General features: G+C 44.7%; 1 protein-coding gene across 1 annotated transcript; it reads left to right on the top strand.

Annotated features, from left to right (window-relative positions):
- Nucleotides 1-297: 297 nt before the first annotated feature.
- On the top strand, nucleotides 298-15,380 carry DDX42 (DEAD-box helicase 42). Its single transcript, XM_057421981.1, has 17 exons — nucleotides 298-572; nucleotides 1,357-1,507; nucleotides 2,037-2,098; nucleotides 3,124-3,160; nucleotides 4,536-4,685; nucleotides 4,924-5,028; nucleotides 5,579-5,698; nucleotides 6,189-6,365; nucleotides 7,029-7,157; nucleotides 7,622-7,721; nucleotides 8,059-8,106; nucleotides 8,650-8,747; nucleotides 9,998-10,274; nucleotides 10,936-11,162; nucleotides 11,768-11,878; nucleotides 12,615-12,716; nucleotides 13,373-15,380. Exons 1-17 carry the CDS (start codon nucleotides 352-354, stop codon nucleotides 14,084-14,086), a joined length of 2,829 nt encoding a protein of 942 aa, XP_057277964.1. The 5' UTR covers nucleotides 298-351; the 3' UTR covers nucleotides 14,087-15,380.
- Nucleotides 15,381-16,897: the final 1,517 nt, after the last annotated feature.

Here is a 16,897-nt window from a genome sequence, read left to right as displayed (position 1 = left end):
ATGTACTGAGCTGCATTTTCATCTCTTGTCCCTCCTGATGTTCAAAGTTCTGGCCTTGGGTTTGTTTGGTTTAGGTTGCAAAACAGAGAAGATAGGCAACATCTTAAATATGCTGAAGTAATCTCTGAGGGACACAATCTGTTTTGGAAGACAACTGTGGATACGTTTATACCTACAAGACAAGACCAAAGCCTAATGCTTTTTGGGAAAGAGGTCAAACTCATCATTCACATTTCCACAAGTGTCTGTCATGCCTGAAGTAATCCAAGAAAAACGGTGACAGATCTAGAACTGCCTAAAGCAGAGTGTTAATTTGTCTTTTCTGGTTTTAACAGACACACTGGGGACATCATGAATTGGAACAAAGGTGGACCTGGTACTAAGAGAGGCTTTGGGTTTGGTGGCTTTGCCATAACACCTGGGAAGAAGGAGGAGCCGAAGCTCTCTCAGCAGTCTCACAGTGCTTTTGGAACAGCCGGTTCTTCTGCTGCATTTGCAAAATCAGTACCTCCTCAGCTGCCTTCTTTCTACAAAATTGGGTCAAAGCGAGCCAACTTTGATGAAGAGAATGCGTAAGTCCCGTTATTGCTATGTTTATCCAGCTCAAGACTGTGCTGTTTGAAAGTTTCCAAAGTCAGGGAATGTCTCTGGGACATTTATGAGGTTTATGGTGTTGCAGAACACTGGTAGCTTTACAACAGCAGTGTCAAGGAAAGTGGAGCTGGTTGCCTGCAGGAACCCAGTCCCTGCTCTGCAGCAGACTTTTGGCATCACCCTGGGCCAATGACTTACCCTTTACATCATCTGTAAAATGAGAATAATAACACATCCTTGCCTCTAAATAGAACTAAATGACTACAGCAGCCCACAGAGCGCTGTGAGTATGTTCTCTAAGAACATAGCTCAATCTTATTCACACTCTGGTATGCTCAGAATTGGAGCCAAGAGGGATAAATTTGGGTGTCTTTTGTACAGAGAAACATTCAGCTCCACAAGTCTTTACTGACCCTTCTGTTAACTGCATAAATGTGTTGAATAGGAGGGAGATCAGAAAAACCTCCTGTGTGTACCAGCCTGGGAGAGCCACTCCAGAAGACCAGTTTCATCATATCTCATTGCCCTGCCACCTCTTTTAGCCTCCAACATGAATGGTTGTAAATCTCAATATCTTTTCCTGTGTATCTGCTGGCTGGTATGATCCATCTTTGTGTAGGAATCTTGACTTGAAAACCGTGAGAGGTGGCACCACAGTTCTGTAGACCATGGAACCATAGACTAGTTTGGGTTCGGACCTTCAGAGATCACCTGCTTTAACCCACCCATGTGCTGACTGGGCCATTGTTCGTTTCTTTTCAGGTACTTTGAAGATGAAGAGGAAGATTCCAGCAATGTGGATTTGCCATACATTCCTGCAGAGAATTCCCCCACTCGCCAGCAGTTTCATTCCAAATCAGCAGACTCTGACAGCGATGATGATCCTCTGGAGGCATTCATGGCTGAAGTGGAGGCAAGACCTGGCTCCTGAAATGTTTATTCATTTATGTGGCCTTACTTCTCCCCTGTCAGGAGCAGCAAATGTCTCTCCTGCCTTTGGCAGCTGTGTTCAGGATGTCAGTTACCTTTTGGTGCCATGTGAATTAGAGCATGTCCAAGCAATACAACAAAGAGCTTCGTGTGTCTCTGACTGTGAAATGAAGGGTTTGTGCATTTTTCACTGCCCAAACTGAAGGGGTTTGTATTTCTCAGGAGCTGTTTCTAAGCTACAGTTCTGTTATTAGCTGGATTCGAGCACAGCGTTTTCAGGAGGAATGCAGAGAATGCATTTTTTCAACAACAATGCCATGAATTTACAAGTATAGAGATTTCAAAGGTATTAGGAGGAGGATTTATTTAGCATGATAGGATATGGAACAAGAGAAATTTGAGTCCAAAAAGTGTTGTCTCTGGCATGATGGTCTAGTTACATATGAACATTTTTCCCTTGCAAGTTTCATCGTCTTGTCTTTTTAACATGTTGCCATTTTATGACCTGTTAGGATCAAGCTGCTCGAGACATGAAGAGACTCGAAGATAAAGACAAGGAAAAAAAGAATGCTAAGTAAGTTCTCTTTTATACTTCCCATGCCTGCCCGTGTCTTGTGTGGTGCTAAGAGAATTCCAATGCATTTTGTTGATGGTGATTGTTCTGTAGCCAGTATAACGTACACCAAGTAACCAGCATTAACCAGCACATGATATCCCCCATGGATAAAGTTCTGAGCAGTAAAAATTGAATACCAGGAGGGAAGAATCCATAGTGGCATCCTACAGTAAAATGTAACAACACTGAGAGTTCTCTCACGTGAGAAGCTTTTCTAGGCCACCCAAAGTGGAGCAGCACGTTGTACAGCCTTCCAGAGCAGCCTGAAATAGGTTTTTCTTCTTTCCACATCCTTGCAGTGATCAGCATGGTTTACTTTAAATTTGCATGTCTGTGAACAAAATAACTCCGTGCTGCTGTACCTTTAGTACTGGAGATTCTTGTAAACTAGGTTTGAAGAGATTCCCTGTAAAGCAGAGGTACTGGGTAGCATGTGACAATTGGGAATAACTTAACTTGCACTTTAAAAACAGTTTACATTTTGGAAGCTTATCTGTTTTGACCAAGGAAAATAATGATGCTATTGATTCTTGATAGAAATGTCAGATACATTGGTAGAACTTGCATTGCATGGGGTTGATCAGATTATACATGGTCCTGAAACAGAACACCGGATCCAAATGACCACCTGGGGAAGTTCTGAACTGGATTGGCACTTCCTGGCTGATATTCCTCTTCAGTTATGGGACTTCCGTAGCATCAAGAGCTTAGACCAGGATGATCTTTGATGTGGCTTCTACTGGGAAGACGGAGTCCTAATCTTTCAGTCTCATTAATAGAAGTAAAAGAAGTCTTTGCAGGGTCGCTGTTCTGGTTGGCACCAAATATGCAAACTCCATGGGTTGGGATTATAAATGTTACTGAGTTGTTAGTGTTGTGTCTTCCACGAAGGATGGAGCTCAGCACTTAGCACATGAAAGTATGGAGCTGAGTCTATGGAACACTTGCAGGGAAGTTTTTTTTTTCTCCGCTTGTTTTTCCAGGGGTATTCGAGATGACATTGAAGAGGAAGATGACCAAGTGAGTTCCTATGCAGTCTTTCTATCTTCTTCTTTGTTGTTTTGTTTTCTTTTTCCCTTCCCTCCCCAAATCTAGAACTACTAGGTACAAACACAACTCCAGTGTCATGCGCAGTATCTGGACAATTCAGCAGGAAGCTGTAGTGCTTGCCCTGCTGTCTCTACCCTTCCAGGTGTTTCACTAAAAAAAAGAAGAATGTTAGGAGCTGATTTCATTCTTTTTTTTACTCTGTTTAAGAAGAATTTTTCCAGTCAGTTTGAACTTCAACTTCCTGTACAGGTTTTTCAGTATCTTGTCAAATTTGAGATTAGAATTCACTAACTTGGAGCATCAGAGAGATGCTGTTAAACTGTGGAGGCTATTTGCAGTGAAATTTCATGTCTGTTAAGGGCAAGGATCAGGGTTTTTTTGCTCTTTATTCAGTTTATTTTCCAGCTCTGATTGAGGATTATAAGCATCACTGTAACAGAAGTAATAAACAAAGAGAAAAGACTAAGTTGTAATTAACAGCTATTGTGTTACTCCCAGTAACACAGAGTGTGGAAGGGTTGTCTGGCCTCTGGCCCTTTGCTTCCAATTTAGTGAGTACTGAAGTTTGAGCAAGGGTGACTTGCACCTGGAAACAGCTGTTGTTCAGGTGCGTTGTATCTATGAGTGCTAATTTGCTGTGTAAATTAAAACCCCGGATGAGTATATCCAAGCACCAGTAATTGATCCTTGCCTTAAAGATCTGATTTTTCATATCCGCTTGGCAGTGGAGTGAGTTATGTTTTCTCCCTGAGAATGTCTTGGTGAGCCAGTGAGATTCAGTGTTTGTAAGCTGTAAGGATGGCATGGGACAGTGGTGACAGTGACTTCTAACTTGGGCTGGTGTTGAAGGATTCTTGCTGTTGACTGACTCAATGAAAAATAGATAACACTTTCATTTCTTAAAGTCTAATTAGGGAAAGTGGGGAACCTGTATTTGGCATAGGAAAAGAAGTGAATGTCATATGCTTAGTAACAGTGTGTTCTCCGTTTTAAAACCTGCATGTTTGTACTATGTTCATGTGGGAAAAAGAATAGATTCTTCTGTTGTTAAAGCATAACAAGTCTTTGTAGAAGGAGCTGTTAAGCAGACACATAAGAGAAGTTTGGTTTTTCAAAGCATTTTGTGGTCTGACACTGTAGTTATTTTCTTCATTGGTGATATTGTCCTTCTGGGCATAAGTGTTGGTATTTATGAGAAGAATCAGTTCTAGCGAATGTGGGTTTCTTTCCTCAGTGGTGGGTGTGAAAGCAAACAGCCATTATTTAGTGTATACATCACTTAAACAAATGGAGTAGTGTTTCTGCATCCTATTGTATGTGATTTTACTGATCTGTTTTGCTGCAGGAAGCTTATTTTCGCTACATGGCTGAAAACCCCACTGCTGGTGTGGTGCAAGAAGAGGAAGAGGATAACCTGGAGTATGATAGTGATGGGAATCCAATTGCACCGTCCAAAAAAATCATTGACCCTCTTCCACCTATTGATCACTCAGAGGTAGGAAGGAAGTTTATCCCATTCTAGAAAGTAGGAGCTCAGAAGCAGATTGAAATATGCTTCCATCCTTCTCATAGTTCAGTGTCATGCCTCAGGTCACACTAAAGATCCTTGGTATGACTTCACTGTTCTTGCAGACAGTTAAGAACTTTAGAGGGAGCGGATGCTTCTTCACCAAAACTAAGTGGAAAGAGGGAGAATTTTGGATCCTGGACTAACTGACTAATTACTCTTGCAGATTGAATATCCACCATTTGAGAAGAATTTCTATGATGAGCATGAGGAGATCACAAGTCTCACGCCGCAGCAAGTGGTAGAGCTACGTCATAAGCTAAATCTCCGGGTAAGCTGGTCACAAAACTGTCCTCCTGGGACCTTTTAACTCCTTGTTTGGGGCTGTCTTAATGGTTTTAATGAAGATTTTCCCAGGAAACTCCAGCCTCTCAGCCAGCTTCGGTGGCTTTGATGTAAGGGAGCTTGATTTTCCTTAGCAGTTCTTGAAAGTCTTCTCCGGATTTGTCAGAGTGGGTACTGCAGTTTGCCAGTTGCATGGTTACGCTTGGACTAAAGAACTCCAGAGCTAGGAATGGAAACTGGGAATATTATGTGCCATTTGTGACATGTTGGTGTGGCAACTTTCTATGAAGGAAATTACCTGGCGAAGAACACCAGTTATACAAGGAGGTAGAGAGGCTGTTAGTGACTTAGGTACATTGACAATTTATCTCTATTTTTGTAACTGAAAGTCCTGTTTACACACGTGGAATTTGCACCTACTTGAACTTACCTCTATTCAAAAAGTAAAAAGCCATTTTCAGAGGCAGAGACACCTTTGTTCCTCATATTTTGTTTCTCTTGCTGTTCATGAACAATGATGTATTTCTGTTCCTAAGGTCTCTGGTGCTGCTCCTCCAAGGCCTGGCAGTAGTTTTGCTCATTTTGGGTTTGATGAGCAGCTTATGCATCAAATTAGGAAATCTGAGTATACCCAGCCCACTCCTATACAATGTCAGGTGAGTGTTGTTGCTTCTCTAACATCTAAAGGGAACTAACACAGCGCAAAGGTCCCGTGGTCCATATGAGGATGTATGCAATTCTAGTTTCCTATATAAAGCTGTCACAAAGAATGACTTGTATTTTACTAGGCATGAGCTGAATATTTCAGGACTACAGAAAGAATAGGCTCAGAGAGTTTGGTTTTAGCAGTGTTCCAGCTGGACAAGCTGTGCTTGTGTACATGTAAATGTATCCTTGGGATGTTGTACTGTGCCCAAACACTGATTTCATACAGGACCCTAACAGTGATAACATAAAAATAGCTTCCAGCCCTTAAAACAGTCTAATTCAGATATAAACTTGGCAATGAAACTGTAAGTATTGATGAATGTTGCTGTGACTCCTCTGCAGTGTGTTTTCCTCTTGTTATTTGAGTTTTCATGTGATACATACGCAAGAATGTGCTATGGTTGGCATAATATGGGTTTAGAATCTCCTTATTTTTAGGGTGTTCCAGTTGCACTAAGTGGCAGAGATATGATTGGGATAGCTAAGACTGGAAGTGGAAAAACAGCAGCCTTCATCTGGCCAATGCTGATTCATATCATGGATCAAAAGGAGCTTGAGCCGGGGGATGGTCCCATTGCAGTCATTGTCTGCCCAACCAGAGAGCTTTGCCAACAGGTAGGTGTGTAGTAAAGTATATGTGTGCCATACAGCCTAAGTATGAAGAATACTGTGGATTCATTGCCACAAATTGTGTGTGTAAAAGGATAGAGCCTGCAGTTTAAATTACAGCTGGATCTAGAATCGCAGAATGGTTTGGGTTGGGAGGGACCTCAGGATCATCCAGTTCCAACCCCGTGCCATGTGCAGGGGTGCCTCACAGTAGAGCAGGTTGCTCCGAGCCTCCTCCAACCTGGCCTTGAACACTCCCAGGGATGGGGCAGCCACAGTTTCTCTGGGCACCCTGTGCCAGTGCCTCAGCACCCTCACAGGGAAGAGCTTCTGCCTAAGAGCTCACCTCAGTGTCCCCTCTGGCAGGTTAGAGCCGTTCCCCTTGGCCTGTCCCTACAGGCCCTTGTCCCAAGCCCCCCTCTCTAGGTTTCCAGTAGGCCCCTTTACGTATTGGAAGAGTGTTTTGAAGTCTCCCAGTGGATGCCTAAGTACATTTCTCAAATTATTGGAAATTATTATTCAGCCCTGAGGATTTCTGAACAATTTCATGAAGTTATATTAAGTTATTAGGCTGCAAAGTGAATTTCAGGAGCTGGACTGTATTTCCAGGGTAGGTTTTCTCAGATCTGTCTAACATGAACTGTGATGTGCTTTGTTTAAAATCCTCAGATCCACTCGGAATGTAAGCGCTTTGGTAAGGCATATAATCTGCGCTCTGTAGCTGTGTATGGAGGAGGAAGCATGTGGGAGCAAGCCAAAGCCCTCCAGGAGGGGGCAGAGATAGTTGTCTGCACACCAGTAAGTACCTGTATACACACAGGACCATTTTTGCTGCTTAACTGAAGCTGAGACAGATTTTTAATGCCACTGGTGATGCAGCATTCATTCTCTAATCACTGAAATTTAGGTTCTTCGCAGGTTATCAGGTGTTGAGAGCAAGATCTGCTTGAATTAGTGTCAGTTGTGCATGGTACCAGCTTCTGCTTGCTGAGCCTTAAATTCATGAAAAAAATACCCAGAGTGTAATGAAATTGAGTTGCCATCTTCCTGAATCAGTTTAAAGCCTGTGAAGGGCTGAAACACTGAATCAGAACAGGTGTTCATGCTGAACCAGGGATTTGAATGAGCACAGTTGTCGTCTGGCTTTGCTTATTGCAGAAACTATTTGTGAACTTGGACAAAACTGAGCAACTCATGGTTGAAGGAAAGGAAAGAGTTTCTTAAACACGCTTTAAAAACTTGTTTCTTTTGTTTTTTGATAGGGTCGTTTGATTGATCATGTGAAAAAGAAAGCTACAAACCTTCAAAGAGTCACTTATCTTGTGTTTGATGAAGCTGACAGAATGTTTGATATGGGGTTTGGTATGTAATGAACAAAGGTCCCTATTTTGAAAAGCAGCAGTGTCCAGTTCCCAGCTTTGTAGGACAGTTTGTAACTCCTGTAGCTCCATGTATCTGTAAATACATTAAGCAAATGCTTTATAGATAAAGCTCATATTTAAAGGTCTAATATCTGTTGCTATTAAGAGATCAGCAAAGTCCTATTGATGCCCAAGTTCAAAACCCTTGATTTTTATCTTGGAGTTGCTTGAATAACTTTTGGGCACTTCAAATTGCATGAATGAAGTTGCATTTTGAGTTATTCTACTCATCAATGAGCACAAAATGTTGACCATAGGGTTTTTCCTCTCCTTTCCAGAATATCAGGTCAGATCCATCGCAAACCACGTCCGTCCTGACAGGCAGAGTAAGTAGAAGCGTGTCTCAAAGTAAACTCCTGAGAGTCAAAGGAGGCTGGTGGCTGCCAGTTAGGACTGGAACAGAGCTGGGATTTCCTGTGCTAGACACAGCCACACAATGAGACTGTCTCGAAAGTACACTGGTATTATTCTCTGTGGGGGCTGTTGGGAGGGAGCACTTGTGAAGTGTGGGCACTGAACCACACGGTTCATCAGTCTGTAACCCCTCCGCACGCTTCACTCAGAGAAAAGATGATCAGCTGAGTGAATATTCATATGCTTTGAGAGCCCGTGTTCTAAGCTGCTGTGAAAGCAAGTTCACAGCAGTGCCACATATTACTAACATCTTACTTCTGGTGCCATGAAATGTGTTTGCACTTTGAGGGATTCTAATAGTGGATTATTTTCATTAGAACTGGTAAAGCAGACTGACAGCTTCAGATCCCTGACATCTGGTACAGTCCTGCAGGTCCTCATTGACAGGCTCTGTGCCCACAGTTCTGAAAGGAAGCTGTTTTTTTCAAGGAGTTCAAATACTGTTTCTCTTTCAGCCCTCTTGTTCAGTGCCACTTTCCGTAAGAAGATTGAGAAATTGGCCCGGGATATTCTGATCGACCCCATCCGAGTTGTGCAGGGAGACATTGGAGAGGTAATTCCATGATACTTCTGAATCAAGCAGAGAAACGAAGCCTTCTGCTCCTCTTGTCTGAAATTGAAGTTAAACTGCAGTAGTCATTCTTGAAGAGTAACTACTTTATGCTTAACAAATAATAGTAAAGGTTGGTGTTTGGTATTGACCTTTCTGAACCTTGTAATGATGGGAGGTTTCATCAAGGAGTGGAGCAACATTAATGCAGGGATTGATTTTATTAGGCTGGATCAATGGGTATATCCTTTTCTTTTGTCTCAAAAGTATAAATCAAGCAATTGCAGCTTTTGCAGTGAAGGCTTTGGATCTCAGACTGTAATGTCTTTCAGTTGGTTCACATGAGAATGTTGATTCTAGGCTTGCTTGACAGTAGCAGCTGATCTATTAGCAGGAGAGGGATTTGGTAGTAAGCTGATAAAGTAGCAGATGTATACTTGCTGTGAAGAAACTTTGCTTCTGATACATGAAAACTATTGAGAAATTTCACAAGGTGACCTTCAGAACACTTTTCTTTTAACCATCTCTCTGAATTTTACTTTTTCTCAATCAGGAATGTTGACCTGTCCCTTCATTACCAACAAATTAATGGCTACATGAAGGCCCTTCCTTCTGGGAAACTGTTTTTCCTATGTTTTGCATAAGAAAAGCAGCAGCTTTCCCAGCTCAATCAGAGGGTTTCTATTCCCTGATCTAAATTATTACTCTGAGAGCATCATTCTTGAAATAATTCATGTTTAAATGTGTAAAGATGAAATCTTTTAGAGAAACTTGTGTTACTTGCAGTACAGAGTGTATAGGGAGTCTGGTTATGCCTCCCCCCTTCCTGATCCCATGGCAAGTCACAGCTTGCAGGAGTACTTTCTCTGATGGCCATGTGAGTAACTCTTACTGATGAGCATCCTTTGCATCTTGGACCTGCTCTTACTTAGTCTATTTCAGATGTTAATAGCATCTGTCCCAAGAACACCTGAATTGCAAGTACCCACCTTTAGTTCAGTAAGGTGCTAAACTGCATCATGTCAAAGACTGCACTTTGCATCTCTCAGGCTTAACCTCTGCCTTACCTGAACTGAGAAAAAGAAGTGGTCAGCGGTTAGACAAGAGCTAACATCTCTTCTGAAGGATTTTGTTCCCCTGTTTCTCCACTGTTTCTTCTCACATGTAGTTGAAATTCCTCATTTCATTCTGCATTTGTTTGCCACACTGTCCTTCCTGTCCTGCATTACATCTTGTCTGATTTCCTCCCTTAGGCCAATGAAGATGTTACTCAAATTGTGGAGATTTTCCCCTCTGGCCCTAGCAAGTGGAACTGGCTGACTCGACGCCTCGTGGAGTTCACGTCTTCTGGCAGTGTTCTCCTGTTTGTCACCAAGAAGGCAAATGCAGAAGAGTTGGCCAATAACCTCAAGCAGGAGGATCATAACCTGGGACTGCTTCATGGTGACATGGACCAGAGTGAGAGGAATAAAGTCATTTCAGAATTTAAGAAGAAGGGGATCCCGATACTGGTAGCTACTGATGTGGCAGGTAGGTGATGTTCTACGAAGCAGTAGCTCCTACAAGTTGTGGATACGGGCAGCAAGGCCAATACACATCAGTGGAAAGCAACAAGGCTGGCTTCTGCCCATGCTGGGCACTGTGTTTCTGATGTTTTTCAGGTGTACACAGTGTTAGCGGGGGAATTATTTTTGAAGTCTTCTGATGATGTTTCTATTACAATCTGACAGTTTGTACTATACAGAAAGAAAAAAAGCAGTTTCTTAAGGAAGTAGTTGCTCTTTGTTAATCAGCTGACACGTTATGCGTGCTTGAATGAAGAAGAGATGAACGCGCTTGAAGCCTTCTCTAGAAGAGCTTTTGCACCCAGATGTTTAGCTGACCAAAGAGTGAATTTCAGTGTTCTTTAATAAATCCCTCTCTCTTCAGTGGCAAAACAGTCATATAAAGAGGTCTTTTCCATCCCTAACCCTGCGGACCCAGGGAATCAGTGTAACTTTTACTACTGTTAGAGGAGATACTGCTACACTTGGGAGTTTTAGCCTGTGAAGAGTGTCTTATGTGGGGTGTGTTCCCGTGCAAACTCCTTTTGTATGCTGGAGCAGAATGAAGTAATATGCTGGTATGAATGGCATTGCTTTGAGTTAATTTGGGATCATCACACCTCCCGCTATGTTGCCTTTTATTACAGCTCGTGGGTTAGATATTCCTTCCATTAAGACTGTCATCAACTACGACGTGGCTCGAGACATAGATACCCACACCCATCGGATCGGTCGCACCGGCAGAGCGGGCGAGAAGGGAGTTGCCTACACTCTGCTGACTCCCAAAGACAGTAACTTCGCTGGTGATCTTGTCAGGAACCTGGAAGGGGCTAATCAGCATGTTTCCAAGGAACTGTTGGATTTAGCAATGCAGGTATGAGCAAGGAAAACTTCTTGAGTAGAGCAAGGCTCCCTTCGTGATTGGCACAAAATCAGGAGCTCAGGGACTTGTTTCTGGCTCCATCATGTGTTAGCAATGACTTTTCGGTGGTCTATCCTATTTTTGAGTAGGCTTTCTAGTGTTCTTAATGGCATTTGAAAGACTCCATGAAGACATGAAGGTTTTGGAATGCAGTATGTAATCTATTCTGGGGTCCGGCACTGCCTGTGAAATTAGGAGTTGCGATCTGGCTGATGCCAGCAGAGCACTCCAGCCCCAGTATCTCATTACAGTTGGATTTTCAATATGGATTTATGGCAGGCACCTGGGCAATGCAGCTTAGTTGAAAGCTAAACTAGAACATAATTACAGAGACATTCACTCTGTGAAATGGTTGTTGCTTGATCATTGTGTACCTGCTTGGCAGGGCTGCCTGGCAGGCTCACTATATATAGGTGTGACAGCTGAAGCAATTGTGTTTGTGCCACTGTCGGCTCTCAGAGTTCTTGTCTTTTGCTGCCTTGTGGAGCTGCAAGAGAGCAAAGGCATTTATGAAGCTTCTTATTCCTTGTATTGAGATTTGTCCTTCTCTTGTACAGAATCCATGGTTCCGAAAATCACGTTTCAAAGGAGGAAAAGGCAAGAAGCTGAATATTGGTGGTGGTGGCTTAGGATACCGTGAACGTCCTGGTCTGGGATCAGAAAACTCTGTAAGTAGAGATGCTGAAGAAGTTGGTTGCAGATTCTTGGAACTTTTACACTTAGTATTGGCAAGTCTTTAATGTAAAAAATCTTAGTTCTGGAGTATAGCCTCTGCTTTCAGAGGTTTTCATAGCTCAGAGTCTTCTAGAGTTAGTATCAGAAACATCCCAAGTGAAACTGCCCCTGTGGTGTTACCCTCTTTTCAAGAGCTGCCCAGAAGGTTTGGACATCCTTCCCAAAATAGACTGCCAGTGCAAAATAAATGCTAATAAATTACTTCAAAAACCATTTCCAGGCAGATTCTTGGCAGCAAAAGATCTTGCAGCATTGGGAACCTGTACTATTGTATGTCCGTGGTAGGAAACCAGCTTATGACCAATGTGCGTGGGGACAGAGTTTAACACATCGTGTCCTGCATCTCTCCACAAGTCACAGCTCCTATGACTTCTTTTTCACCTTGTCTTGGCTATGAGCTCTGTGAAAATCCTCATTTGGTTGCGTTTTGCTTTTGCTTGTACTGCAAGGAGCTGGGAAGTGAGGTTATATTGTTGTGTGGAGACCTTAGAGCAGCCTGTCATTGTCCTCCAGGTCATGGGGCAAAGAGCTTTGCTGCTCAGTGCTCCCCAGAAGTTTCTCATCCTTAGCAGACATACTGAGTGCAGAGCCGCGTCGGCTCAGAGGATGATTGACCTGGAAGTGTGTTTTGGATGAACCTCTCCAGTTGCCCTTTGTCTTTTTGCATAGGACCGTGGAAACAACAACAGCGTGATGAGTAACTACGAGGCGTACAAGCCATCCACTGGGGCAATGGGAGACAGGCTTACGGCAATGAAAGCAGCTTTTCAGGTAGGTTCCGGCACTTGTACTCCAAGTTCAAACTGAAGAGGATAGGACATATCATGGAAAAACTTTACTAATGATTCAAGGCAACCACATTGTTTCTCCCCTGTAAATGCAGAAACCCTGTTGGTTTCAGGGCAGTTGAGTTTGGCAGTTGTAGCTGCGGCCACGTCTCCTCTGCTTGGAGTACGTGCTCAGCATTGCAGTCCAAAGTAGCAGAATGAGTCTGCAGGTGGGGCTGAACACATCTGCACAAGGTTAATTTGCCAAACTTTGTTATCAGCAGCCTCTTTGCTGTCTTCCCCTTGTGGATCCTGCTCCTAGGCTTGAGCCTGTTTAGACTGCTTAGCAGCAATAGTGTAATTGCAGTCAAAAGGAATGGGGAACAGAGAAACTCTTTCTCTTCAGTGTGAAAATGAACCCCAAAACATAGCAGTCCCCTTGTTTCTGTGGTTTGGTAGCAGATGCCTGTTAGTAATTCTGTGTTTTTAAGCACAGCAGGAGTGTAATCACTCCAAGACTGACTCTTTATAGGAACTCTTTCCTAGGAGTTCCCCAGAATTCAAGATGGGCTTGTGTGTGCATGACGACTGTGTGGTTTGTGCTGCAGTACCAAGGCAAACATGCTCTCTTGTTTCTTTCTCCCTGCCTCTTTCTGTCAGTCCCAGTACAAGAGCCACTTTGTTGCTGCAAGCTTAAACAATCAAAAGACTGGTAGCTCTGCTGCTGGGGCAAGTGGCTGGACCAGCGCCGGGAGCTTGAACTCGGTACCGACGAGTTCAGCCCAGCAAAACACTGCAAGCCCTGAGAGCCCACTTGCAGCCACCGCAGCAGCAAAGGGTGTGCCAGGCTTCACCAGCACGGGGAGTTTGAGTAGCGTTCCCACCTTCCCAAGCGTCGGGGGACAGGGCTTCAACAACACAAGTGCCAGCACCAACAGTCGAGAGAGCGGTGGCGGCGGTACCGGTGTTGCCACCACTGGTGGTGGTGGTGGCGGTGGCGGCGGCGGCGTGGTCAGGGAACGGTACAACGACAGCCGGCCCGGTCGGCACAACGAAGCCCCGCGCCGTGGAGAGGGGGGTGGTCGCTACAACGACGTGCAGCGCCACGGGGAAGGAGCCGGTCGCCACAGTGACGTTTACCGCCACGGAGAGAGCCGCCACGGCGACAACCATCGCCACGGGGAGAGCCGGCACTTCACTGATGTGGGTGCCGGGAACCGCAATAACGGTGACAGCAGGAACAGCAGCGAGGGGAGGAACAACGAGAACAGGAATGGTGACAACAGGAAGGAGGCCGCCAACCGAGACAACAAAACAGATGGGTTTGCTGTCCCAGAGCCCCCAAAGCGGAAGAAGAGCCGGTGGGACAGTTAAAAGCTGGTGTTGCCCCAGCCTGGGGTCCCTGCAGGTGGTGTTGCCTTTTGCCAGAGGATTTTGGGGGGGGGTTTGGTAAGTGGTGGTTGAGATGCTGGGGGAGGAGAAGGAAACCATACGAACTACACCCCCCGTGCAAGTCTGGGCCGGTACATCTGCAAACAGCTTCTCTCTAATGATGTGTACACACAATGCTTTAGTACAAGAGAAATCATTTTGGTAAAGCTCCCTGGGTTCTGCTTTAAACATTCAGTGCTCAAGTGACTGCTGGAGTTAAACAGATCTTGCCAAGAAAGAAGCTGTTTCATGGCCTTGGAACATTAAGAAACTGTTGTCCCTACAAGTATAAAGTAGTCCTTTTCTTAACCAGCATTCACACTTAAAAAGTAACAGCTAGAGATGCTCAGGACCCACCTGGTAAACAGTGCTCTCTCAGCAGTGTGTTCAGTGTGGTAAGTTCTTCCCCAGCCTCTTGTTTTCCCATATTATCCCTACATAATTTGGCCTCCAGGTTGCCCCTTACATCCCATCACGTAAGGATCCATCAATTTGCATTGCTGAAGGTGGGATGAAGCTGATTTTCCTTGTTTTTTGGTTTTTTAAGAAGCTGTTCAAAGGCTCCTTCTCCAGCCCAGCAAACCCCAAATTCACCTCTAGTGCAGGCTGGACTCCCTTGGCTTGGCTGTGGTCAGTACATCAATCCCAACCCCATTGCCCAGGTCTTTCATTCTTCTAAAGAACCTCTTCTTTCCTGCAACCCTTCACGTTGATGGAAGCCTGCATAGCAAACTTGGCTCTCTGCTGTGCCTGTGCACCCTCTGTTATGAGAGGGTTGAGTGCTTTCTTCAAATTAAAGACAAAAAAGGGAATCCAATACAGCCACACTACTCCAAGGCTGGTGCCCCCCATGCAGTATAGCTCAGTGAAGAGGCTTCCCTCAGTAATTCAGGGACCTGCTGCTCTCAGAAGCCTTCAGGGAGAACCTGAGAAGCGATTGATGAAGTGGAACAGCTCGGCTCTCGCCCCATATTGGACACATGTAGTTAAAACTGTAAAATCCTGCTTGACAGTTTTTAACTCCTTGTGTGTATTATCCCTTTTTTAACTCTTTGTTGGCACCATAAAGGTAAGGCAGGAAATCTTTTGTTGAAACATGGCAGCACCCACCCCTGTCTTGTTTCTACTGAAAGAAGGGTTGGAATCTGTCAGGTTTTGGTGACATTGTGATGTTTTCTTTATCAGCTGTGCATTTACTTTCTGCTTGCTCTAGTAAATGTTTTATTACTGGTTCAAAGCTATTGAGCACCTGCTTTTTATTCTCCTCTGGCTATAATGGTGTTTGGGTGGTGTCTGGTGTCTGCATCTCCATCCACTCTGTCCCTTTCTTTCACCAGAATTGATGGATTGTGGTTGATAAAAGAATTCCTGTGGGGGGTTTTGCAGTATCTTTGACCCCAGACTTTTGCCAACCCTATTTTAGCTTCAAAGCCTGCTGGGGAAGAGATTTTTCCCCTTCATTTTACAAGTGGGAAGGGCATGGTGCTCATCCCAGCCTTCCCTGGGGCCATTAGAGAACTTGGCAGCAGTTTTGTGATGTGACCTGCATGTGTACTACTTCATTTGGGCCCCTTCACTGGTTCTAATCTGTTGGGGTTGTTTGAAACAGCTTCCACTTGAATTCTCTCATTATGGTCTGGGCAGAAACCTCATTGCACTGGTTTGAGCTCTGCATATTCAGTATTAAGACAAGTGTGTTCCAGGGCAGATGTAGCTGGGGTTTAGATGCTGTTGCATCCATGCAATCCCAGAGTGGTTTGAGTTGGAAGGGACCTTCCAACAAAAGAACTTCTGCCTAAGAGCTCATCTCAGTCTCCCCTCGGGCAGGTTCAAGCCATTCCCCTTGGCCTGTCCCTACAGGCCCTTGTGCAAAGCCCCTCTCCACGTTTCTAGGCCATTCCCCTTCCTTTCTCACACTTGAGGTTTATCACTCTGCACAATTAAAGATCTGAGTTTTAAAACAAGATAGAAACAGCTCCGTAGTTTAAAGCTTCCATCTGCTCCTGCCTTCCTGAATGGCTGCCCATGCGAACGGGCCCTGGACATGGCATGTCCTTGGGTTTCTCCCTTTCTTTTTAACACATCCCTCTGCTCTTCAATAGGATTATTGAAATTCCTCACCCCTTTCTCAGCTGCCAGAGGCCTCCTGAGACTTGGATGAGTAAATACTGATCACTGACCAAGAGCTATAAATGTCAGTTCACAGGTCCCTGCCAGATACATCAGAGGGCTGATTCTGTCTCCACGGCACAAGGTAGCAGTGTGAGCAGCATGCCTGGAAGGAGACCCCCCTGCAGTGCAGGTCGTGCTGCTTGCTTCTAAAGAGACAAGAGCTGAGCAGACAACTGCAGGAAGCTCAGGGTGGGTTTCTGCTTCTGTGGCTGTGCATCAGCCACCCCCTTTTGTCCCCTGCCACCAGCCAGCCCAGCCTCTGCCCCGTTGTAGGTGGTGTGGATGTGCCTGACTGGGCCCTGGAGCCCTTCCCTTCCTCCAGAGTTTGCCAATCCTTGTGGCAAACCCTTTGCCTCGTAGCTTTCCACTGGGAGATGTGTGAATGCACAGAAGGATGCACATGTTCACTGCCTTGAGAGACTGCCTCATTAGAGCAGGTAGGAAAGGAAACCCCGTGCTGCCACCAACACTGTTTAATGTTAACACATACACGTGTCCATTTCCAACAATGGGGAAATCCTCCCCTCCCCTCTGATCCGGTGGAATTAGCTGGGCTGGGCAGTGCAAGCCCCACTGGAATGT

Source organism: Pezoporus wallicus, unplaced genomic scaffold (genome assembly GCF_028554395.1).
Source record: "Pezoporus wallicus isolate ANWC-B61680 ecotype Strahan unplaced genomic scaffold, APGP_CSIRO_Pwel_v1 contig_8488, whole genome shotgun sequence".
Taxonomy (NCBI): Eukaryota; Metazoa; Chordata; class Aves; order Psittaciformes; family Psittacidae; genus Pezoporus; species Pezoporus wallicus.
The sequence above is the reverse complement of the archived record's forward strand: the minus strand, read 5'-3'. Positions and strand labels throughout refer to the sequence as shown.